The sequence below is a fragment of the Dryobates pubescens genome, chromosome 8, assembly GCF_014839835.1.
Source record: "Dryobates pubescens isolate bDryPub1 chromosome 8, bDryPub1.pri, whole genome shotgun sequence".
Lineage (NCBI taxonomy): Eukaryota > Metazoa > Chordata > Aves > Piciformes > Picidae > Dryobates > Dryobates pubescens.
Window position 1 is genome coordinate 41,802,410 of NC_071619.1, and position 23,424 is coordinate 41,825,833.

At 47.3% G+C, this 23,424-nt stretch overlaps 1 protein-coding gene across 1 annotated transcript in view; it reads right to left on the reverse strand.

The window, feature by feature from the left end:
* MAN1A2 (mannosidase alpha class 1A member 2) overlaps positions 1-23,424 on the reverse strand; it is a 198,738-nt gene that overhangs the window by 71,138 nt on the left and 104,176 nt on the right. The window contains exons 6-7 of the mRNA XM_054163250.1: positions 12,889-12,983; positions 1,585-1,708 (exon numbers count right to left, since the gene is read on the reverse strand). Of these exons, the coding sequence (XP_054019225.1) occupies positions 1,585-1,708; positions 12,889-12,983 (219 nt within the window). The remainder of the gene's footprint in view (positions 1-1,584; positions 1,709-12,888; positions 12,984-23,424) is intronic.

The window sequence follows — 23,424 nt, forward strand, 5'->3', positions numbered from 1 at the left end:
CTCTCCTGGACAAGAGCTACTGCAGCTGCTTTCCTGCTCTTCTGCCATGTGGTTGGGTCTGATCCTTCTCCCTGCTGCCTCCATGCCTCTTCAAAGAGACACTGGTTTTGTATTCTTGTTTTTTCCCCCCACCCCATCCATCCTTGTTCCTTGCCCTTGTGAACCTTACCTGTTATTGTTATATGTATAATGTTTAAAGAACACTCTTTACCTCTCTACTTCCAGGCCAACTCCAAATTATTGCTTGGTGGATTTGCTCCTTCCCTTTCCTTTTTTTCCCTCTCTCTTGGGAGGGAGGAGGGGGGAGCAGGGGAGAGATCCTCAGCCTTGCCCCCATCTGAGCTCTTAACTCCCAGTTAAGGCTCAAACCACTACAGGGCTGCTCATATAAACATGCTTTTCAAAGTATAACTTTTAAATGTATGCAGAAGTACATTAAAACCAAAAATTTGTGCAGACAGAAATTTCCACTTGCAGAAGTCACCTATCTGGTAGCAAAAATACAACCAGGAAAAATACAACCATTGTTGGTGCCATGGACAGTGGCATTGAGTGCACCCTCAGCAAGTTTGCTGATGACACCAAGCTGTGTGTTGCAGCAGACAGCTGGAGGGAAGGGATCCATCCAGAGAGACCTGGACAGGCTGGAGAGGTGGGCACAAGCCAACCTCATGAGCTTCAACAAGACCAAGGGCAGGGTCCTGCAGCTGGGTGGAGGCAATCCCAGGCACAAATCCAGGCTGGGCAGGGACTGGCTGGAAAGCAGCCCTGAGGAGAGAGACTTGGGGGTGCTGGGGGAGGAGAAGCTCACCAGGAGCTCTCAGTGTGCACTTGCAGCCCAGAAAGCCAATCAGATCCTGGGCTGCAGCAAGAGAAGTGTGGCCAGCAGGGCAAGGGAGGGGATTCTCCCCCTCTGCTCAGCTCTGCTGAGACCCCACCTGCAGTACTGCCTCCAGTCCTGGAGCCCCTATTACAAGAGGGATCTGGAGGTGCTGGAAGGTGTCCAGAGAAGGGCCACGAGGATGATCAGAGGGCTGGAGCACCTCTCCTGTGAGGACAGACTGAAGGAGTTGGGGCTGTTCAGTCTGGAGAAGAGAAGGCTCCCAGGTGACCTCATTGTGGCCTTCCAGTATCTGAAGGGGCCTATAAGAAGGCTGGGGAGGGACTTCTCAGGATCTCAGGTAGTGCTAGGACTAGGGGGAATGGAATGAAGCTGGAGGTGGGGAGATTGAGGCTGGAGGTGAGGAGGAAGTTCTTCCCCATGAGAGTGGTGAAGCCCTGGAATGGGTTGTCCAGGGAGGTGGTTGAGGCCCCATCCAGGGAGGTGTTTAAGGCCAGGCTGGATGAGGCTGTGGCCAGGCTGATCTAGTGTGGGGTGTCCCTGCCCATAGCAGGGGGATTGGAACGGGATGATCCTTGTGGTTCCTTCCAACCCTGACTGATTCTATGATTCTATGAAAAAAAATTACCTGCTATGAAGGATGCAAATTGAATTCAATTTAGAAAGTACTTCCCTTTCATGCAGTTTATGACAAAACAGTGTAAAAGAGAATTGCAGGAGAAAAACCTGAACTTGAGACCTACCTTGTTGTAGTACACAGGGTCCCCTGTCAAATAGCTGAGGTGTACAAATTCCATGTGCAGAGTTCCAAACTCAGCAAGGATGCTGCTGCCAGCAGAAGCCCAGCCCCAGTTTCGACCCACACCACTGAGTTCCAGCAAACAGGCAGCAAGAAAGGGGAGAAAACAAACAAGCAAAATAATCAGAATCAGTGTGCACAGCACGAGTGTCAGCCAGCACAGCAACACATTAACCCATATGCAAGATGACAGCAGTTGCCATTGGATGGCCAGCTGGTTCACTGGTTGGCACTTTTGGGCACAAAGAGCAATAACCTTATCAACAAGGGCAACAAGGCTGGGGAGAGGCCTTGAGCACAGCCCTATGAGGAGAGGCTGAGGGAGCTGGGATTGTTTAGCCTGGAGAAGAGGAGGCTCAGGGGTGACCTCATTGCCCTCTATAACTACCTGAAAGGTGGTTGTAGACAGGAAGGGGTTGGTCTCTTCTCCCAGGCAACCAGCACCAGAACAAGGGGACACAGTCTCAAGCTGTGCCAGGGGAGGTTTAGACTCGAGGTGAGGAGAAAGTTCTTCACCGAGCGAGTCGTTCGTCATTGGGATGTGCTGCCCAGGGAGGTGGTGGAGTCACCGTCCCTGGAGGTGTTCAAGGGGAGATTGGACGTGGCACTTGGTGCCATGGTCTAGTTGTGAGGTCTGTTGGGACAGGTTGGACTTGATGATCCTTGGGGTCTCTTCCAACCTTGGTTATACTGTGATACTGTGATACTGTAACAAAATGTCCTGTTAAAGATAGAACATCTTATACATTAAATACAGATTAATAAATTAATGTCAGATGATAGTAAATGATAGACCATCTTGATGCCACAGAAGTATAACAACTAAAGACTGGGCCCAATCTTGATCACTGTTTATTCTTTATCCATTATCACACAGTATCACAGCATAACTAAGGTTGGAAGAGACCCCCAAGGATCATCGAGTCCAACCTGTCAAGTCCAACATTGCTGTGACTAAGAAACAAAAGCCATTATCAGACACAGAATCACAGAATTATTGAGGGTGGAAAAGACCTTTGAGATCATCAAGTCCTGCCTATGAATTAACACCATCTAATCAACTAAGCCATGGCACCAAGTGCCACATAAGCTTGTCTTAAAGACCTCCAGTGATGGCAACTCCAGCACCTCCCTGGGCAGCACATTCCAGTGCCTGATCAGCCTTTCTGTAATAATAAACCATGAAACCTCGAGTGTGGGAAGTGTCAACACACAGGCAGTAGAGGGTTTGTACCAGCAAAGAAACTCCTTTATCTGTTTGATGTTCACTATGTCAAACACTCATATTTAATGACTCAAATCAGCCTGAGCCTGTTTGTGTGGGTGTCATTCAGAGTACACCAATCCATAGATGCAGAGAATAGGATAGGATAGGATAGGATAGGATAGGATAGGATAGGATAGGATAGGATAGGATAGGATAGGATAGGATAGGATAGGATAGGATAGGATAGGATAGGATAGGATAGGATAGGATAGGAGGTATTGGATAGGATAGGATAGGATAGGATAGGATAGGATAGGATAGGATAGGATAGGATAGGATAGGATAGGATAGGATTGGATTAACCAGGTTGGAAAAGAACTTTGAGATTATCAAGTCCAACCTATCACCCAACACCATCTAATCAACTAAACCATGGCACCAAGTGCCTCATCCAGTCTTCCTAACATCCAGCCTAAACCTCCCCTGGCACAGCTTGAGACTGTGTCCTCTTGTTCTGGTGCTGGTTGCCTGGGGGAAGAGACCAACCCCCACCTGGCTACAACCTCCCTTCAGGGAGTTGGAGACAGCAAGAAGGTCTCCCCTGAGTCTCCTCCTCTCCAGTCTAAGCAACCCCAGCTCCCTCAGTCAGTCCACACAGGGCTGTGCTCCAGACCCCTCCCCAGCTTTGTTGCCCTTCTCTGGACACCTTCCAGCAATTCAACATCTTTGCTAAACTGAGGGGCCCAGAACTGGACACAGGACTCAAGGTGTGGCCTAACCAGTGCTGAGTACAGGGCAGAATGGCTTCCCTGCTCCTGCTGGCTACACTATCTGTGATGCAGGCCAGGATGCCATTGGCCTTCTTGGCCCCCTGGGCACACTGCTGGCTCATGTTCAGCCTACTATTGACCAGTACCCCCAGGATAGCTTGCTACAACAGGATTGTTTTTCCCTGATATGGATGTGTTGAATGAGCTGTGTTTGCAGAGCACCAGTGGAGAGGCAGTGCTCCTCCTAAAGGGCAGAGGCCCAAGGGTTTTCACAGAATCACAGAAACATCCAGGCTGAGAAAGAGCCTCAGGAGCACCAAGATGTGTGTACTTTGCTTCACAGTTCTGCCAAACACTTGTTGCAGTCCCTTTACTTCTGTGGGATGGCTTCAAGTGAATGTCAGATACCTAAGTAGGATGGGAGTGGGTCCTACCAGTATCCATAGAGGAAACTAGTAGTTTGATGTAGGCAAAATTTTCCAAGTTCCTCAGGCTCCCATAGAGAATGAACAGAAAATACCATACCTCTTAAAGAATAAAAGATACTATCCCAGGGAGGTGGTAGAGTCACCATCCCTGGAGGTGTTCAAGAGGGGATTGGACGTGGCACTTGGAGCCACGGTTTAGTTAGTCATGAGGTGTTGGGTGATAGGTTGGACTTGATGATCTCTGAGGTCTTTTCCAACCTTGGTGATTCAGTGATTCTATCTTGCTAAGCTGTAACTTCTAAATGACCTCTAGTTTAATCTAATTTGGCAGTTTTCATCACCTTTCAGGAGAGCATCTTTTAATTACTCTGAAGCTAAATGCATTTTCCTGGAGGTTACTTTGTCTCACAAAAGACTTCAGTTCTCAGCACAATTACAATCAATTAGGAATGCCTTCTCACTTCATTTTGAAAGTACAAATTAGGAAAAGGAAATGTGAAGGAGAAGTGATGGTTCTGGAGCAGCACTTCTAGCTCTTACCTGAGACAGAAAAACACCTTTTAAATTAGAGTAACAAGTGTTTACAGAACACAGTGAGACAAAAGCATGGATTGTTTCAGTGGGGTTTGAGGAAGGCTCTCATAAAAAGAGAAAATTGTTTCCTTATAAATACAAAATAGAATACAATAGAGTAGAGTAGAGTAGAGTAGAACAGAATAGAATAGAATAGAATAGAATAGAATAGAATAGAATAGAATAGAATAGAATAGAATAGAATAGAATAGAATAGAATAGAATAGAATAGAATAGAATAGAATAGAATAAACCAGGTTGGAAGAGACCTTCAAGATCATTGAGTCCAACCTATCATCCAACACCACCTAATCAACTAAACCATGCAACCAAGCACCCTATCAAGTGTCCTCCTAAACACCTCCAGTGATGGTGACTCCACCACCTCCCCGGGCATGAAACATAAGTCAATTTAAGAAGGAGGCACTTGAACATGTCCAGAGAGGGGCAAGGAGGCTGGGGAGAGGTCTGGAGCACAGCCCTGTGAGGAGAGGCTGAGGGAGCTGGGGTTGCTTAGCCTGGAGAAGAGGAGGCTCAGGGGAGACCTTGCTCTACAACTCCCTGAAGGGAGGTTGTAGCCAGGTGGGGGTTGGTCTCTTCTCCCAGGCAACCAGCACCAGAACAAGAGGACACAGTCTCCACCTGTGCCAGGGGAGGTTCAGGCTGGACCAGAGGAGAAAGTTAGAAAGTCTTCCCAGAAAGAGCAATTGGCCATTGGAATGTGCTGCCCAGGGAGGTGGTGGAGTCACTGTCCCTGGAGGTGTTCAAAAAAGGATTGGAAGTGGCACTTGGTTCCATGGTTTAGTTGTCATGAGGTGTTGGGTGACAGGTTGGACTTGATGATCTCTGAGGTCTTCTCCAACCTTATTGATTCTATGATTCAGCAATTTTTCAAATACTTAGAATCACAGAATCACTGAGGTTGGAAAAGCCCTCAGAGATGATCAAAGCCAACCATCTGCCACTCTGCCCATTAAACCATGTCCCAGAGTGCCACGTCTACATGGTTTTTGAACACCTCCAGGAACTGCAACTCTGCCACTTCCCTGGGCAGCCTGTTCCAATGCCTGACCACTTCTTTCAGGTCTTGTCTTTGTAAGCCTCATGTTAAGTGTTCATATATGTGCCTGCTACTGCCACTGCCCTCTGGCATATCAGCCACTGTCCTCTGCTGTGATGCTGGCTGGTTCACCAAGACATTGACACAATACATGGGTAAGAAATACCAGCCCACAGGAAATTTCTGGCACTCCAATCCTCCCCCCTCTGACTACTGAAAATCCTCTTCCTCTATCCTGCTTCACTGTGCTCTGATGTGATCAGCCTCCAAGTTTTACTGGTGAGTCTTCATGCATCTACTGCATGCAGCTTCTTAGGACTCACCACCTATGTTGCTCAAGCTAGTGAACCAGAGGCCTGTGCTGCCTGGAGTATGGCCACCTGGGCCTCTCAAACATAGTAGAAGCACAGTGCAGGACAAACAAAGTAAAGAAAAAAAAGTCACTAAGGAATTATAAACCATATGAAACTGAAAAAAAGCCCTGAGTAAACCATAATCACAAGATTGTCCCATTTGGAAAAGACCTTTCTAAGATCATTGAGTCCAGCCATTATCTGACTCTCTGAAGTCTGGTGCTAAACCATGCCCCTCAACACCATACCTGCATCTTTGAAACACCTCCAGGGATGAGGATACAACCACCTCCCTCAGAGCCCATTCCAGTCTTTGAGAGCCCTTTCAGTGAAAAAGTTTCTTCTATTATCCAACCTAAACCTCCACTGGTGCAACTTAAGGCCATTTCCTATCATCCTATCACTTATTACTTGGGAGAAGAGACCAACTCCCATCTTGCTCCAACCTCCTTTCTGGTAAGCAAGGAGGTCTCCTCTCAGCCTTCTTGTCTCCAGATTAAACAACCCCAGTTCCTTCAGCCACAAGACCTGTTCTCCAGACATTTCACCAGCTTCCTTGCACTTTGGATGTACTCCTGCACCTCAATGTCCTGTAGTGAAGGCCCCAAAACTGACCACAGTACCAAGGTGTGGTCTTACCAGTGCAGAGTCCAGAGGGACAATCACTTCCTTGGTCCTGATAGCCACACTATTCCTGATACAGGCCAGGATGCTGTTGGCCTTCTTGGCCACCCAGGCACACACTGGCTTACCTTCAGCTGGCAGCCAACCAGCACCCCTAAGACTTTCTTTGCTGGGCAGGTTTCTAGCCACTCTGCCCCAAGCCTGGAGTATTGCACGGTGCTGTTGCAACGTAACTAGGACCTGGCACTTGGTCTAGTTGAATCTCAATACAACTGTTCTTGGCCCACTGATCCAGCCTGTCCAGGTCCCTCTGTAGAGCCTGCCTACCCTCAAGCAGATCAACACTCCTGCCTAGCTTAGTGTCCTCTGCAAACTTCCTGAGGGTGCACTGAATCCCCTTCTCCAGATCATTGACACAGATATTAAAGAGAACAAGCAGTGCTGTGCAGAACTTCAGCCCAACAGTATTAAGTGTACAGAGGTGCAATACATGGCCTCAGAGAGAAAACTGCAGCACAGGCAAAGCTGAGAAAACCAGGCAAGGATGGTGAGGTCCTGCATGAACTGAAGGGCAAACCACAGCTCCGTGATCTTCGTGCAATTAGTGACAGCAAAGTGAGAATCGTTTCCTGGTCACAGAAAGCCATGTAAAGCCTCAAAAGTAGTTTTAAACCTCTATACAGTCTAACTAAGCACAGCAAACATCTCCAAAAGGTAAACAATGCTTCACAAACCTGTCTGCTATTTATCATCCTGAATTGCTTAAATGTACACAGGGTGTAGGCATGTCCTCCAACTTAGCTGGTAGCTCAGCACTGAACAATCAACACAAGATCAATTAGGCATGGCAATTCTTTTCCAAGAGGCAATGCAGGCCATGTAAGTTCAGCATCTGACCTGAACAGTCATCTAAAGGAACCTATCCATCTCCATGGACCACAGTGAACTTCATCACACTAACTTCTACACCTAAGCTGAACTGCAAAAGGGAATCATGTCTTCAACATCCCATCATCTTCTCAAACACTGTGAGTCTTGTAAAGGTAACATAGTACATAAACCCCAGTAGGTTTAACCACATCCTGCAGACATGACTTTTTTAATAGCTTCTTTACTGACTAAATGGTCTGGAAGAGGCATTAACAAGGCAGCTAAGTCTGTTTGAGCCACTGCCCTTGCTCCTCCCTCTCTGTTGCAGGGTCTGGATTGAGGTTGAGAAGCCAATTGGCAGGTGGAGTAGGTGGAAGCTGGACCCCAAGCCTCACATTTCAGAGAGGCAGTTGCAGGTGTCAGAGGCTATGAGAGAAGGCTGTGCAGTTTTGCTCACCAGGCAACATTTTGAACTGAGTGGCAGGATTTGAATAGCTGATGTGCCGTTGTGTTTGCAGACAGGGGAAGATTTCAAGAGCCCACATGTTCCTTGTTCTTTGTTCCTGCCATCTCTCGTCTTCTCCCCACTTCCCCCACTCCTTAGTGGGATTCAAGGTGGTGACAAGCACCTATTTGCTCCTCTCTTCAGGGCAATTAGCTTCTTTTGTCCTAGCAGCATAGTGCCCAGATCTTCGCCACAGCACCCTCTCCCTCTCTCTCACTTCCTCTAATCTTGGATACTAACATCAGATTATCTCTGCCCTTTGGGCTGTAACTACAAACTCAGAGCACCACCTCATTCAACAAAGTTAACAGCTCAGAGGTTCATAACTTAAGCTAATTTACCTGCCTCAGTCTAAGGCTTATAGCTAACCTGTTGGTTAGCTCCATTGTGAACCTGAGGTGGTTCCTCTCACCACCCAAGGCAGCACTGTGGATGGTTTTGCACATCCAAGATCCCAGTTTGTTCCTCTGTATTCCAAGATCAGTGCTAGGCCCCATCCTCATAAATATCTTTATTGATGATCTGGATGAGGGGATTGAGTCCATCATCAGTAAATTTGCAGATGACACCAAGCTGGGGGCAGGAGTTGATCTGTTAGAGGGTAGCAGAGCTCTGCAGAGGGACCTTGACAGGCTGGACAGATTGGCAGAGTCCAAGGGCATGAGATTGGACACATCCAAGTGCCAGGTTCTACACATTGATCACAACAACCCCAGGCAGTGCTACAGGCTGGGGTCAGAGTGGCTGAGAGCAGCCAGGCAGAAAGGGAACTGGGGGTAATGGCTGATAGTAGGCTGAACATGAACCAGCAGTGTGCCCAGGTGGCCAAGAAGGCCAATGGCATCCTGGCCTGCATCAGGAACACTGTGGCCAGCAGGAGAAGGGAATTCATTGTGCCCTGTACTCAGCACTGCTCAGGCCACACCTTGAGTCCTGTGTCCAGTTCTGGGCCTCTCAGTTTAGGAAAGATGTTGAGTTGCTGGAAGGTGTCCAGAGAAGGGGACAAAGCTGGGGAGGGGTCTGGAGCACAGCCCTGTGAGGAGAGGCTGAAGGAGCTGGGGTTGCTTAGCCTGGAGAAGAGAAGGCTCAGGGGAGACCTTCTTGCTGTCTCCAACTCCCTGAAGGGAGGCTGTAGCCAGGTTGTAGCACATTGGAATGTGCTGCCCAGGGAGGTGGTGGAGTCACCATCACTGGAGGTGTTTAGGAAGAGACTGGATGGGGTGCTTGGTACCACTCTTTAGTTAATCAGATGGTGTTGGCTGATAGGTTGGACTTGATGATCTCAAAAGTCTCTTCCAACCTGGTCTATTCTATTCTATTCTATTCGTTCTAGACTGTTATTCTACTGTTTATTAGCCTCCTATTGTGTGTAATTAACCTATCATCAAAGAGGTAAATGAACTCGAATCAAATTGGCTTGGAAATAGGTTTTTTAAAATATTTAATAAATCATATTCATGTTTTATCATATTTCTGGCTTATCAACTTGATATAAACTCAATCACTAAACCATCTGTGATCATTTCAGGCTGTGCCTTTAAGAAAGATAGCTGCAAATTCTCCAGCTGCACAGTTGAGTGTAAGAAGGAAAACAGGAGAAATAATTCCAAATGAATTTCATTGGTCAGATGTGAGATGTATCACAGCAATATCTCACATTCTTCTCTCATTCCCTCCTTCTGCTTGCATGCTGGCTGTTCCTGGACAGAGAGACCTCTTATCATCTAACAACCTTGAGATAAGACCACTGACTTTGTAACGACACTTTTCAACTAACTGAAATTCCCCTAACATTTCTCCCTTTCTCTTTGCTTCTAATTAACAGAGGGGAAAGGGAGGGAGAGTTTGGGGGGAAGCAGGGCAGTGTCCTCCTGCTCAAGGAGGATTTCTGTGCTGTTTTCTCTCTGCAAATACCTGTATAATATCGTAAATACTGTATATTTGTACATAGCCATTTGCATTCCATTATTGCTTGTGCAATACAGCTCCTTCATTTGCTTCCCCAACTGGGTTCAGCTGAGCTTTTGTTTGATGTGGGTGGGTTAAACCACCACACCATCAATGATTTAGCTGTTAAGCTACACATAGAATGACAGAATTGTTTTGGTTGGAAAAGACTTTTAAGATCATCACATTAGAACAACAGACTGGGTATATTCCAATGGCACGTGGAATTCTTGCAGAATCACAAGAAAAAAATCATGTCCCCAGTGGTGTCCCCCAGGGATCAGTGCTGGACCCCATCCTCTTTAACATCTTCATTGATGATCTGGATGAGGGGATTGAGTCAGTCATCAGCAAGTTTGCAGATGACACCACGTTAGGAGCAGATGTTGGTCAGTTAGAGGGCAGAAGGGCTCTGCAGAGGGACCTTGACCGACTGGACAGATGGGCAGAGTCCAACAGGATGGCATTCAACAAATCCAAGTGCCAGGTGCTGCACTTTGGCCACAGCAACCCCATGCAGAGCTACAGGCTGGGGTCAGAGTGGCTGGAGAGCTCCCAAACAGAGAGGGACCTGGGGGTGCTGATTGACACCCGCCTAAACATGAGCCAGCAGTGTGCCCAGGTGGCCAAGAGGGCCAATGGCATCCTGCCCTGTCTTAGGAATAGTTTGGCCAGCAGGAGCAGGGAGGTCATTCTGCCCCTGTACTCTGCATTGGTTAGGCCACACCTTGAGTACTGTGTCCAGTTCTGGGCCCCTCAGTTTAAGAAGGACATTGAGACACTTGAAGGTGTCCAGAGAAGGGCAACAAGGCTGGGGAGAGGCCTTGAGCACAGCCCTGTGAGGAGAGGCTGAGGGAGCTGGGATCGTTTAGCCTGGAGAAGAGCAGGCTCAGGGGTGACCTCATTGCCCTCTACAACTACCTGAAAGGTGGTTGTAGACAGGAAGGGGTTGGTCTCTTCTCCCAGGCAACCAGCACCAGAACAAGGGGACACAGTCTCAAGCTGTGCCAGGGGAGGTTTAGACTCGAAGTGAGGAGAAAGTTCTTCACTGAGCGAGTCGTTCGTCATTGGGATGTGCTGCCCAGGGAGGTGGTGGAGTCACCGTCCCTGGAGGTGTTCAAGAGGGGATTGGATGTGGCACTTGGTGCCATGGTCTAGTTGTGAGGTCTGTTGGGACAGGTTGGACTTGATGATCCTTGGGGTCTCTTCCAACCTTAGTTATACTGTGAGACTGTGATACTGTAATTTCCTGCAGCTAGTTAGTTAGAATGCTCTGAACTCTGAACATTTCTCAGAAAATTGTGTGGAGAACACAGGGAGTTCTGGGGAGACAGTGAGAGTCAGGGAGCCCTGGCAGACAAGTTCACCATAACATGCCAATGGTATGCTGGGCTGCACGAAGAACGTGGGCAGCAGGTTAAGGAAGGTTCTCCTCTCCCTCCACTCTGCCCCAGTGAGGCCACACCTGGAGTATTGTGTCCAGTTCTCAGCTCCCCAATTTAAGAGACAGAGAGAACTGCTGGGGAGAGTCCAACAGAGGGCCACAAAGATGCAGAGGGAACTGGAGCATCTCTCTTGTGAGGAGAGGCTGAGGCCTAGGGCTCTTTAGGCCAGAGAAGAGCAGACTGAGAGGAGGTGTTCTCAGTGCATACAAATATCGAAAAGGTGGAGATCAAGAGGATGAGGCTGGGCTCTTTTCAGTGCTGTCCAGTAACAGAACAGGGGCCAGTGGGCACAAACAGGTGATTTCACTTAAATATAAGGAAAAACTTTTTCCCTTTGAGGGTGCCAGAGCACTGGAACAGCCTGCCCAGAGCTGTTGTGGAGTCATCTCTGAAGATTCTCAAAACCTGCCTGAACACATTCCAGTGCAACTTGCTCTAGATGAGCCTGCTCTAGCAGGGAAGGTTAGGAAGAAGTTCTTCATAGAAAGACTTATTGGCCATTGGAATGGGCTGGCCAGGGAGGTGGTGGAGTCACCATCACTGGAGGTGTTTAGGAAGTGCCTGGATGAGGCACTTGGTGCCACGGTTTAGTTGATTAGATGCTGTTGGGTGATAGGTTGGACTCAATGAGCTCAAAGGTCTCTTCCAACCTGGTCTATTCTATTCCATTCCATTCCATTCCATTCCATTCCATTCCATTCCATTCCATTCCATTCCATTCCATTCCATTCTCCTGGCTCTCAGCCACTCTGACCCCAGCCTGTGGCTCTGCATGGGGCTGCCGTGGACAAAGTGCAGCACCTGACACTTGGACTTGTTAAATGCCATCCCATTGGACTCTGCCCATCTGTCCCGTCGGTTGAGGTCCCTCTGCAGTCGGTCGAGGTCCCTCTGCAGCACCAGAACAAGAGGACAGAGTCTCAAGCTGTGCAGAGTCTCAAGAGGTTTAGGCTGGAGGTGAGGACAAAGTTCTTCCCAGAATGTGCTGCCCAGGGAGGTGGTGGAGTCACCATCCCTAGAGGTGTTTAAGAAGAGACTTGATGGGGTGCTTGGTGCCATGGTTTAGTTGATTAGAGCCATGGTTTAGTTGCTTAGATGGTGCTGGGTGATAGGTTGGACTTGATGATCTCAAAGGTCTCTTCCAACCTGGTTAATTCTATTCTATTCTATTCTATTCTATTCTATTCTATTCTATTCTATTCTATTCTATTCTATTCTATTCTATTCTATTCTATTCTATTCTATTCTATTCCTAGTCTACTCTACTCTTTTCCATTCCATTCCAGACTGTCTCCAGAAGTGCCTTTCAACCTCTCCCACGCTGTGACTCTGTGAAGTGTCAGAAGTGCCAGCTTGTCTGCACCATCCACAGTTCCACTGCTAGCAAAAACTGACATAGGCCATTATGAATGTGAAGTCAAAGGGAGGGGCAGGAACACACTTCCCCACAAAAGAAAATGCATTACCTTTTCAGATTCACCATTGCCCATGGAATACCCGTAGGTGTGTTGAAGGCTGGAAGAAGTTTTCCTGCCAGCTGCACAGCTTTGATCTTGAAAACCTAAGATAGTAGGATCAATTGCAAACAGTTACAAAGTCTGGTTTATCTCCAAGAGCTACAGAGACTGAAATTTCCTTTCCCCACCCAGCGCTTTGTACCAGGAAAGTTTTACATCACAAAGCATAGATTAAGTTATCATTTATTTTCCACTTGTTCACTTTACAAATTGCATTAAGATTGGAACATGAAAAGAAACCTTGTCATTTTCATTCCTTTCCTTCTATGCTCCCCAGCAATAGTGCTTAGGTTCCTATTAATGAAGAACATAAATTCTCCTCCCACCTCCCTCCACCAATAATAGGAATTTCAAGTGCTTTCTAAAGCAGTCTTTGAGCCATACTTTATATTCTGTAGCTAAAAATCAAGAGAACCCTCCTCCTCTCCACCAGATATTGTCACTTTTACAAACTTCCAGTCGCTTTATAACGAGATATATAGTGCAGATGGCGTTCTCACTCTTGTATGAACATCATCCATGCAAACCCCATACACACACAGTTTCCTGGAGCTTCTCCTTCATTGCAAATGCCTAAGAAAAATAATTATAGGCTTAATCTTCCCTCTCAAGTCTGATTACTCATGGAAATTACTGATGGGATGGAATGTCTTTCATTTCCAGTGTTGTTCCTACCTACTTTTGAAACATAAGTCTGTAATAGCCTTATTAGGAGCCTAGTGTTTATCAGTTCAACAAGCAACTGGGAGAAACTTCCTTCTAAGCCCACAGGAAGCATCCTTCCCATGAAGGCCTATTTGGTAGATACATGATGATGACACAGAAGACATAGAACTGTTTTTACCAGCTAGCATACATTTTAATTAAAGCACTGCCAGTCTTCACTATGTTTCAGCAAAAGTATCTTCTTAGTCTGGAGACAAGGTTATTCAGTAGCTTGAAGAACTGTAGAATCATAGAGTCAATAAGGCTGGAAAAGACCTCAGATCATCAAGTCCAACCTGTCATCCAACACCTTATGACTAACTAAACCATGGCACCAAGTGCCACATCCAATCCCCTCTTGAACACCTCCAGGGATGGGGACTCCACCACCTCCCTGGGCAGCACATTCCAATGGCCAATCTCTCTTTCTGGGAAGAACTTTCTCCTCACTTCGAGACTAAACTTCCCCTGGCACAGCTTGAGACTGTGTCCTCTTGTTCTGGTGCTGGTTGCCTGGGAGAAGAGACCAACCCCCACCTGGCTACAACCTCCCACCAGGCAGCTGGAGACAGCAACAAGGCCTCCCCTAAGCCGCCTCCTCTCCAGGCCAAGCAACCCCAGCTCCCTCAGCCTCTCCTCACAGGGCTGTGCTCCAGACCCCTCCCCAGCCTCATTGCCCTTCTCTGGACACCTTCAAGTGTCTCAATGTCCTTCCTAAATTGAGGGGCCCTGCACAAGCATGGAACAAAAAAAGCAACCCTGCCCCTTATGCAACACAGACACACACAGAAGCTTTCTCTCCCTGGAGTCCAGCAACAGGGAACAAGCAAATGGAATGAAACTGTGTCATGGGAAACTCTGACTGGATATCAAGAAACAGTTTTTCACAGAGAGGGTGGTCACAGCACCAAGCCTGGCATCATTCAAGGGGTATCTGGACAACGCTGTTAGTCACCTGGTTTTCTTTTAGGTAGCCTGGTGAGGAGCAGGGCATTGGATCTGGTAGAAACACAGAACCCTTTTGATTGGAAAAGGCCTTTAAGATCACCAGGTCCAACCATTACCTAACAGCTACCAAGTCTGGTAGTAAACCACGTCCCTCAACATCCCCTGTGGCTATGAAACACCTCCAGACATGGGGATTCAACCAGCTCCCTGGGGAGCCTGTTCCAGTCATTGAGAACTCTTTCAACATAGGTATTTCTTCCAATAACCAATCTAAACCTCCCCTAGTGCAACTTCAGGCCCTTTCCTCTCATCCAACTGCTTGCTATTAGGAGAAGAGACAAGCACCCACCTCACTAGAATCTCCATCCAGGGAGTTGCAGAGATTGAGAAGGTCTCCTCTCAGCCTCCTTCTCCAAACTAAACAACCCCAGTTTCCTTCAATGTTCCTCACAAAACCTGTCCTCTAGAACCGTCACCTGCATCATTACTCTCATTGGTCCATTCCATCTTCAGATATTCTGTGATTCTCTTGCTAGAGCCCACATCACTGGAGGTGTTTAAGAGGAGACTGGATGAGGCACTTGGTGCCATGGTTTAGTTGATTAGATGATGTTGGGTGATAGGTTGGACTTGATCTCAAGCGTCTTTTCCAACCTGGTTAATTCTATTCTATTCTATTCTATTCTATTCTATTCTATTCTATTCTATTCTATTCTATTCTATTCTATTCTATTCTATTCTATCCTATCCTATCCTATCCTATCCTATCCTATCCTATCCTATCCTATCCTATCCTATTCCTTTCCTGCATTTGGGGACTGCCTTAGTGCCATGGTTTAGTTGATCAGATGGTGTTGGGTGATAGCTTGGACTCGATGATCTTCAAGGTCTTTTCCAACCAGGTTAATTCCATTCTATTCTATTCTATTCTACTCCATTCCATTCTATTCCATTCTATCAATGACCTGACCAAACCTCTATAATAGAGAAGAATAAGAGCTTTAAAAAGGACTATGGGACAGGTCTGTCAGATGTTTAAATGAGATCTCCCCATTTTGTGAAGTGTAAGAGAGACAAACTGAAGAGATGCTCACTGGAGAAGCAAGCTGAAAAGCAGCTGACAAAATAAGCAAATGAGGACATTCACATCTTTTTCACAAGAAGGTGGAAAAAGCTCAAGATCTTAATACTGGAGGAGGTGACTACTGAGACACAAAATAAACAAGAACAGAATATTAAAGATGACATCTAATTCTATTTGATGCAGTGGAGTTTGGAAGGATGGAGCTGGAGCTGAAAGCAATGAGCCAGGAGAAGTAACTTTCACAGAGCTACTCTAAATGAGGAAAATGGGATACATCCAAACTTCAACCCACAACACCTCAGATCATGAGTTGATAGAAATGTGAAAGAAAAGAGGGAATATGGCTTGAAAGACTTTCAGCAAAGATACTGATAGAAGACAGTCTTTGAGAAAGCCATGTAAAAGGGCAGCAGCCAAACTCAGCTAACGCTCTGACCTTAAATAAAGAACCAAGCTAGAGTGGCCTCGAGCTGTGACAGGTTCAGCTTAGATACTAGGAAAAAGTAATGCAAGAGTGGTCAGGCATTGGAACAGGCTGCCCAGGGAAGCCATGCTGTCACCATCCATGGGGGTGTTCAAAAAATGTGTAGACATGGCACTGCAGGACAAGGGTTAGTGGGCATGGTGGGTTTGGATTACAGTTTGACTTGATGAGCTTAGAGGTCTTTTCCAACCGTAATGATTCTATGATAATGGGAATCATAGACTCATTGAAACAATAAGGTTGGAAAAGATCTCAAGGTCACCAAGTCCAACCTGTCACCCAACACCTCAGGACTAACTAAATCATGGCTTCAAGTGCCACATCCAACACCTCCAGAGACAGTGACTCCACCACCTCCCTGGGCAGCACATTCCAATGGCAAATGACTCTCTCAGTGAAGAACTTTCTCCTCACCTCCAGCCTAAATTTCCCCTGGCACAGCTTGAGACTGTGTCCTCTTGTTCTGGTGCTGCTTGCCTGGGAGAAGAGACCAACCCCCACCTGGCTACAACCTCCCTTCAGGGAGTTGGAGACAGCAAGAAGGTCTCCCCTGAGCCTCCTCCTCTCCAGACTAAGCAACCCCAGCTCCCTCAGCCTCTCCTCACAGGGCTGGGCTCCAGACCCCTCCCCAGCTTTGTTGCCCTTCTCTGGACACCTTCCAGCAACTCAACATCTTTCCTAAACTGAGGAGCCCAGAACTGGACACAGGACTCAAGGTGTGGCCTAACCAGTGCTGAGTACAGGGCACAATGACTTCCCTGCTCCTGCTGGCCACACTATTCCTGATGCAGGCCAGGATGCCATTGGCCTTCTTGGCCCCCTGGGCACACTGCTGGCTCATGTTCAGCCAGCTGTCACTCAGTACCCCTAGGTCCCTTTCTGTCTGGCTGCTCTCCTAGTATAAAAAGCGTAATACAGATAGAGGCTACAGTAACTGGGGGAAAAAGAAACCCTGAAGAGAACTAAAAGCTCTGTCTTGACCCAGTTATAAATAAGCTATCCAATTTGCATCTAGAAACGTATGTGAAAAAATCATGATGAATTCTTAGCTTTAGATGAGTCAAAACCACATAGAACTATCTGCAAGCAGCTCATCTACAGCATAGACAAGTTCCAACACCTAATCCAGACCAGAAAGAAGATTCCCAATTAAATGTCACACAGTACTGTAAGATTTTTATGGTATGAACTTGTTTAACTTCTGCTTTTGGATGCTGCACCCTCTGAAAAGGCTGTAGTATTGCATTTATTATTCATCAATAAAATATGGAAACATTAAGGCAAGAATATTCAGTAGGAGACCATTCCTAGAAACATCCTCAGTAGAAGAAAGCAACTTACAGAATAGAACAGAACAAAACTGAATAAAATACATTTGGAAAAGACCTCTTTAAGATCATTGAGTCCAGCCATTACCTAACTCTATGAAGTCTGGTGCAAAACCATGCCACTCAGCACCACATCTCTGCATCTCTGAAACACCTCCAGGGATGGGGCTTCAAACACCTTCCTGGGGACCCTTTTCCAGTGGTTGAAAAGTCTTTCAGAGAAGAAGTTTCTTCTAACAGTCAGCCTAAACCTCCCATGGAGCAGCATCAGGCCATTTCCTATCATGCTGTCACTTGTTCCTAGGCAGAAGAGACCAACACCTACCTTACTCCAACCTCCTTTCAGGGAGTTGCAGAAAGCAAGAAAGTGTCTCTTCAGTCTCCTTTTCTCCAGACTAAACAACACCAGGTCACTCAGCCACTCCTCACAAGAACTGTTCTCTAGATCCTTCACCAGCTTCACTGCCCTTCTCTGGACCTGCTCCAGCACCTCAATGTCTGTCTGGTAGTGAAGGCCCCAAAACTGAACCCAAGGTGTGGTCTCACCACTGTTGAGTTACAGGGGTACAGTCCTGCTGGTCCCACTGTTCCTGATACAGGCCAAGATGCTCTTGTCCCTCTTGGCCACCTGCCCACACAGGGGCTTGTGCTGTGTACCATTATCCAGCTTCTCATTCATTTGAAATCCTCAGCATTTGGGGAACAATCTGTAGTGCTGGAAGCAGGTTTTTAGTTAAAGTGTATGAAGCAAAGATCAACCTGGTCTAAACATGCATGGATCTACAGGAGGGCAGTTAAAGCAAGGCAACCACTCTGCCAGCCAGTTGAGCTGAGGGGCAAACAAGAGCATCAGAGTGGCAGCAGTAGCTCCTAGTTCAGAACAACCACACTAGCAGTATCTGCAAAAAACTTGCTGTGAGCAGAGACAACCCTCTCTGCTGGGTTACACTCTGATTCAGCATCAGGAAGTAAAACTGTACCTTTCTATATCCCTCTCTCACTGAAGACTGAATGCAGGGAAGCACTTAAAAAGTTGTCTGAAGATAGGCCTTTTTTTTCTCCTGCTGCCATCTCCGTCTCAGTTCACTGCCGCTACGAGATGACAATCCCACCTAGTGCTTGATACAGTGCTTTCCTTTGGGCTGGAGTGAGGACTGGGATACAGCTCCATAGGTTTTTTTAAGAGCAAAGTGGCCAGAGGAGTGTATTTAGAGAATGTAGGGAAAAGAAAGAAATGTAGTGAGCAGCAGTGGATGAGACTGCAGTGCTCCACTGAGCTCATGGAAGCGATTTCACTCACCCAGTTTCAGACTTACCATAAGAGAAACAGCAAATGCCTCAGGCTCTACTTTTCAATAAGGGGCTGGCATCAGACAACACAGTTATTTATCACAGAGCAGGTTTTGTTTGTTTTGCAGTTTTGGTTGGTTGGTTGTTTTGGGGGGTTGTTGTTCTGTTTTGTTGTTGGTTGGGTTTTTTCCTTCTAAACCAGGTTTTGCTGCCAGCACAAGCCAGCAATGTGCCTTCAGAGCCAAGAAGGTGAGCATGACCCTGGGATACATTAAGAATAGTGTGGCCAGCAGGTCAAGGGATCATCTCCCCCTTTATTCTGCCACAGCTGGAGCACTGAGTCCAGTTCTGGGATCTCCACTGCTTCAAGAGAGACAGGGAACTTCTGGAGAGAGTCCAGCAGAGGGCCGTGAGGATTCAGAAGGAACCAGAGCATTTTTCTTATGAAGAGAGGCTGAGACACCTGGAGCTCTTCAGCCTGCAGAAAACTGAGAGAGGATCTTCTCAGTGCTTCCCAACATCTAAAAGGTGGAGATCAAGAGAACAAGGCTGAGCTCTTTTCAGTAGTGCCCAGTGATAGGGCAAGGGGCAATGGGTACAAAGAGTCTAAGATCGGTGTTAAGGAAAAAGGAATCGACGTGAATCTGGGCTATGGCATGAACTTAAACCGGCTATGGTGTCAACTGGCTCTGCTTTCCTTGCTTTATTCTCTCTTCCAATATTTTATACATGGATAAATGTCTGCCTTAAGCCTTCTCTCCTCCAGGTTGAACAGTTGCAGTTGAACATCCTTTCCTCAGATGAGTGATGCTCCGGTCCCTGAATCATCTCTGCGGCCTTTTGCTGGACTCTCTCCAGTATGTCCATGCCTCTTGTACTAGGGAACCCAGAACTGGACACAGACCTCCAGTTGTGGCCACACCATTGCTGAATAAAAGCAAAGAATCACCTCCTTCAGCCTTCTGGCAGCATTCCTCCTAATGCAGCCCAGGACACCATTCACTTTCCTTGCAGCAAGAGCACACTGCTGGCTCATGCTCAACTCAGTGTTCATTGCTGTTCTGCAAAGCTGCTTTCCAGATGGTTGGCCTCCAGCACATATTGTTCCTCCCCAGGTGCAGGACTTTGCACTTGCCCTCACTGAACTGTATGATGTTCTCCAGGCTTCTGAGATCCCTCTGGGTGGTAGTGTGCTGCTCTGGGCTATCAGCCACTCTTCCCAGTTTTCTGTTACCAGCAAACTTGCTGGAGGGGCTCTTTGTCTTACCATCCAGATCATTAACAAAGATGTTGAACAGGACTGGACCTAGTACTGACACCTGGCATACACCACTAGTTTTTGGCCCCCAACTATATTTTGCACCATCACCCTCTGAGCTTGGCTGTTCAGAGAGTTTTCAATGCTCCTCCTTATCTGCTCATTCAGCCCATATGTCACCAGCTTCTCTGGGAGAATCTTATGGGAAACAGGTTAAAAGCCTTACTGAAGACAAGGCAGACAATATTCACTGCCCTCTCTTACTCTCCCAAGCTGCTGATATCATCATAGATTATCAAGATGGGTTGAGCATGACCTCTCATATGTGAATGAGTGCTGGCTACTCCCAGTCACCTTGTTCATGGGCCAGGGAATAGTTTCCCAAGAGAGTTGCTCCACCACCTTCCCAGGGATTGAGGTAAGACTGACTGGCCTATAGTTCCCTGGGTGCTGCTTCTTGCCCTTTCTGAAGATCGGAGTGATTTAAGGGTGATACAATTCACCTTTAGCTTTGGTGCCAAGCTATACTCATCTCTGAATCTTGGCCTTTTAAGCTACTAGACTTCTATGAGGCATAAAGTTGCTCAAATGCAGATTTACACCTGCAGGGAGAAAGAAACTGAGCTTAGTGTCTCCATTCTAGTAGTCTCAAAAATTTTAGAACACTGCTAAATTTACCCTGATGGGAATCCAGAAGTGGTTACTTCTCTTCATGCAATTACTGCTGTCGAATCCCCCTATGCTATGAGCATTCTGGTCTCTCAAGAACAAAAGGGTAAAGCAGGTATTACTGTGTGGCCCTGGCTAGGGGCCAGATGCCCACCAAAGCCACTCTATCACTCCCCCTTAGATGGGTAAGGGAGAGGGGAAAATATAACAGAAGCCATCTATAAGAGAGCAGCAATTTACTAACAATAATAAGCACAAGTGATAGACCACAGAGAAGCAAAAGCAGAGAGAGAGAGATGTTAGTCTCTGCTTCCCATCAAGCGAGACGGTGGTCGGCCTTGGGAAGCAGGGCTCTTGACACGCAATGGTTCCTCTGGAGGACAGGTGCCACAGATGAATTCCCTCCCTCCCCAGCTTCCTTCTTTCATTTCACTTGGAGCGAGTGCAGAGGAGGGCAAGGAAGCTGGGGAAGGGCCTGGAGAATAAATCTGATGAAGAGTGACTGAAGGAGCTGGGGATGGTTAGTGTGAAAAAGAGGAGGCTGAGGGGAGACCTCATTGCTGTCTACAGCTATCTGAAAGGACGTTGGGGAGAAGCTGGTGCTGGTCACAGGTAATTAGTGACAGAACAAGAGGGAATGACTTCAAGCTGTGACTGGGTAGGGTTAGACTGGACATTAGGATAAGTTTTTTTCAGGGCATGAGTGGTCAGGCATTGGAATGTGCTGCTCAGGGAGGTGGTGGAGTCCCCAGGCCTGGAGGTGTTTGAAGGTGGTTTGGCTGTGGTGCCTGGGGATCTGGTTTAGGGGTGAGCCTTGTAGAGTAGGGTTCTGGGTTGGACCTGGTGATCCTGAGGGTCTTTTCCAACCTGAATGATTCTGTGATTCTTATATCTGAGCTGATGTCATACAGCATAGAATACCCTTTTGGCCAGCTTGGTTCAGCTGGCTCAGCTGTGTCTTGCCCACCCCTCAGCATACACTTGGGGCAGGAAATGTTAGAACACCAGAGCCTGGACACTTGTTCAGCAGTAGCCAAAACACTGCTGTGTTATCAATTACTGCTGCAAAACACAGCACTAGAAGGATGCTTTGAGGAGAATTAACTCCAGCTCAGGCAAACCCAATACATACTTCATTCATAGCTATTACTTAGCTTGCTGATTGACTCATTCCACAAGCCAAAAAGTGCTTCACAAAGGAGTCTTTCTTCAAAAGAAAAATCCCAACCAAACAAAACCACTCACACCAAAACAAACAACCAGATTACCAACTCAGCAAACCCAGAAAGTCAACATTCATGAGCCCTTGGACACACTGCTGTCCAATCTGCTCCAGGTGAACCTGCTTTAAGCAGGGGTGTTGAACTAGATCTCTCTAGAGGGCCATTCCAGCCCCTACCATGCTGTGATTCTGTGATTCCTCCTGCACCCATTTGGATCCAGAGGCCTCTATTGCCTTTGAAGGTTTCTAAAATCAGAGCAGTTTTTGTGCACTAGAAGAACAAATGCCTTTGTAAAACAAGCCTAAAACACACAGTTTCAAAACCAGGCAGACCAGGCTCATCTTTTCTTCAGCCAGTAACACCTCACATGAGACTTCCACAAATACTTTTACACATGAAAACCACACTAGCTACTTCACTGAAAAATACACTTTTGGATATGATGATGAATGGTAGGAAGGCAAGAAAGGCTGTCCAGTTTCAGATGATGGATGAAATGAAGTGATGTAACAGTCACCTTCAATTTAAAAGCCATGGTTACACAAGCCCAGCTATCTTTGGTAGATCTGCCTGGAGATTCAGAGATTTGGAAGGAGGAACCAGGGAATTCCAGGCCTGTCAGCATGACCTCAGTGCCAGGCAAGGTTATGGAACAGGTCATCTTGAGTGCAATCACACAGCACTTACAGGATGGCCAAGGGAACAGGCCCAGTCAGCATGGATACAGGAAGGGCAGGTCCTGCCTGACTAACCTGATCTCCTTCTATGCCCAGGGGACTGCCTGGTGGATGTGGGGCAGGCTGTGGATGTAGTCTGCCTGGACTTCAGCAAGGCCTTTGACACCATCCCCCCCAGCAAATTCCTGGCCAAGCTGTCAGCCCCTGGCTTGGACAGCAGCACTCTGAGCTGGGTTAGGAACTGGCTGGAGGCTGAGCCCAGAGAGTGGTGGTGAATGGTGCCACAGCCAGCTGGCAGCCAGGCACTAGTAGCGTCACCCAGAGATCAGTTCTGGGCCCCAACCTGCTCAATATCTTTATTGATGATCTGGACAAGGGAATTGAGTCCATCATCAGTCAATTTGCAGATGACACCAAGCTGGGGGCAGGAGCTGATCTCTTAGAGGGTAGAAGAGCTCTGCAGAGGGACCTCGACAGGCTGGACAGATGGGCAGAGTCCAAGGGCAGGAGATTGAACACATCCAAGTGCCAGGTTCTACACATTGGCCACAGCAACCCCATGCAGAGCTACAGGCTGGGGTCAGAGTGGCTGAGAGCAGCCAGGCAGAGAGGGACCTGGGGGTACTGGTTGATAGTAGGCTGAACATGAGCCAGCAGTGTGCCCAGGTGGCCAAGAAGGCCAATGGCATCCTGGCCTGCATCAGGAACAGTGTGGCCAGCAGGAGCAGGGAGGTCATTGTGCCCTGTGCTCAGCACTGGTTAGGCCCCACCTTGAGTCCTGTGTCCAGTTCTGGGCTCCTCAGTTTAAGAAGGTCATTG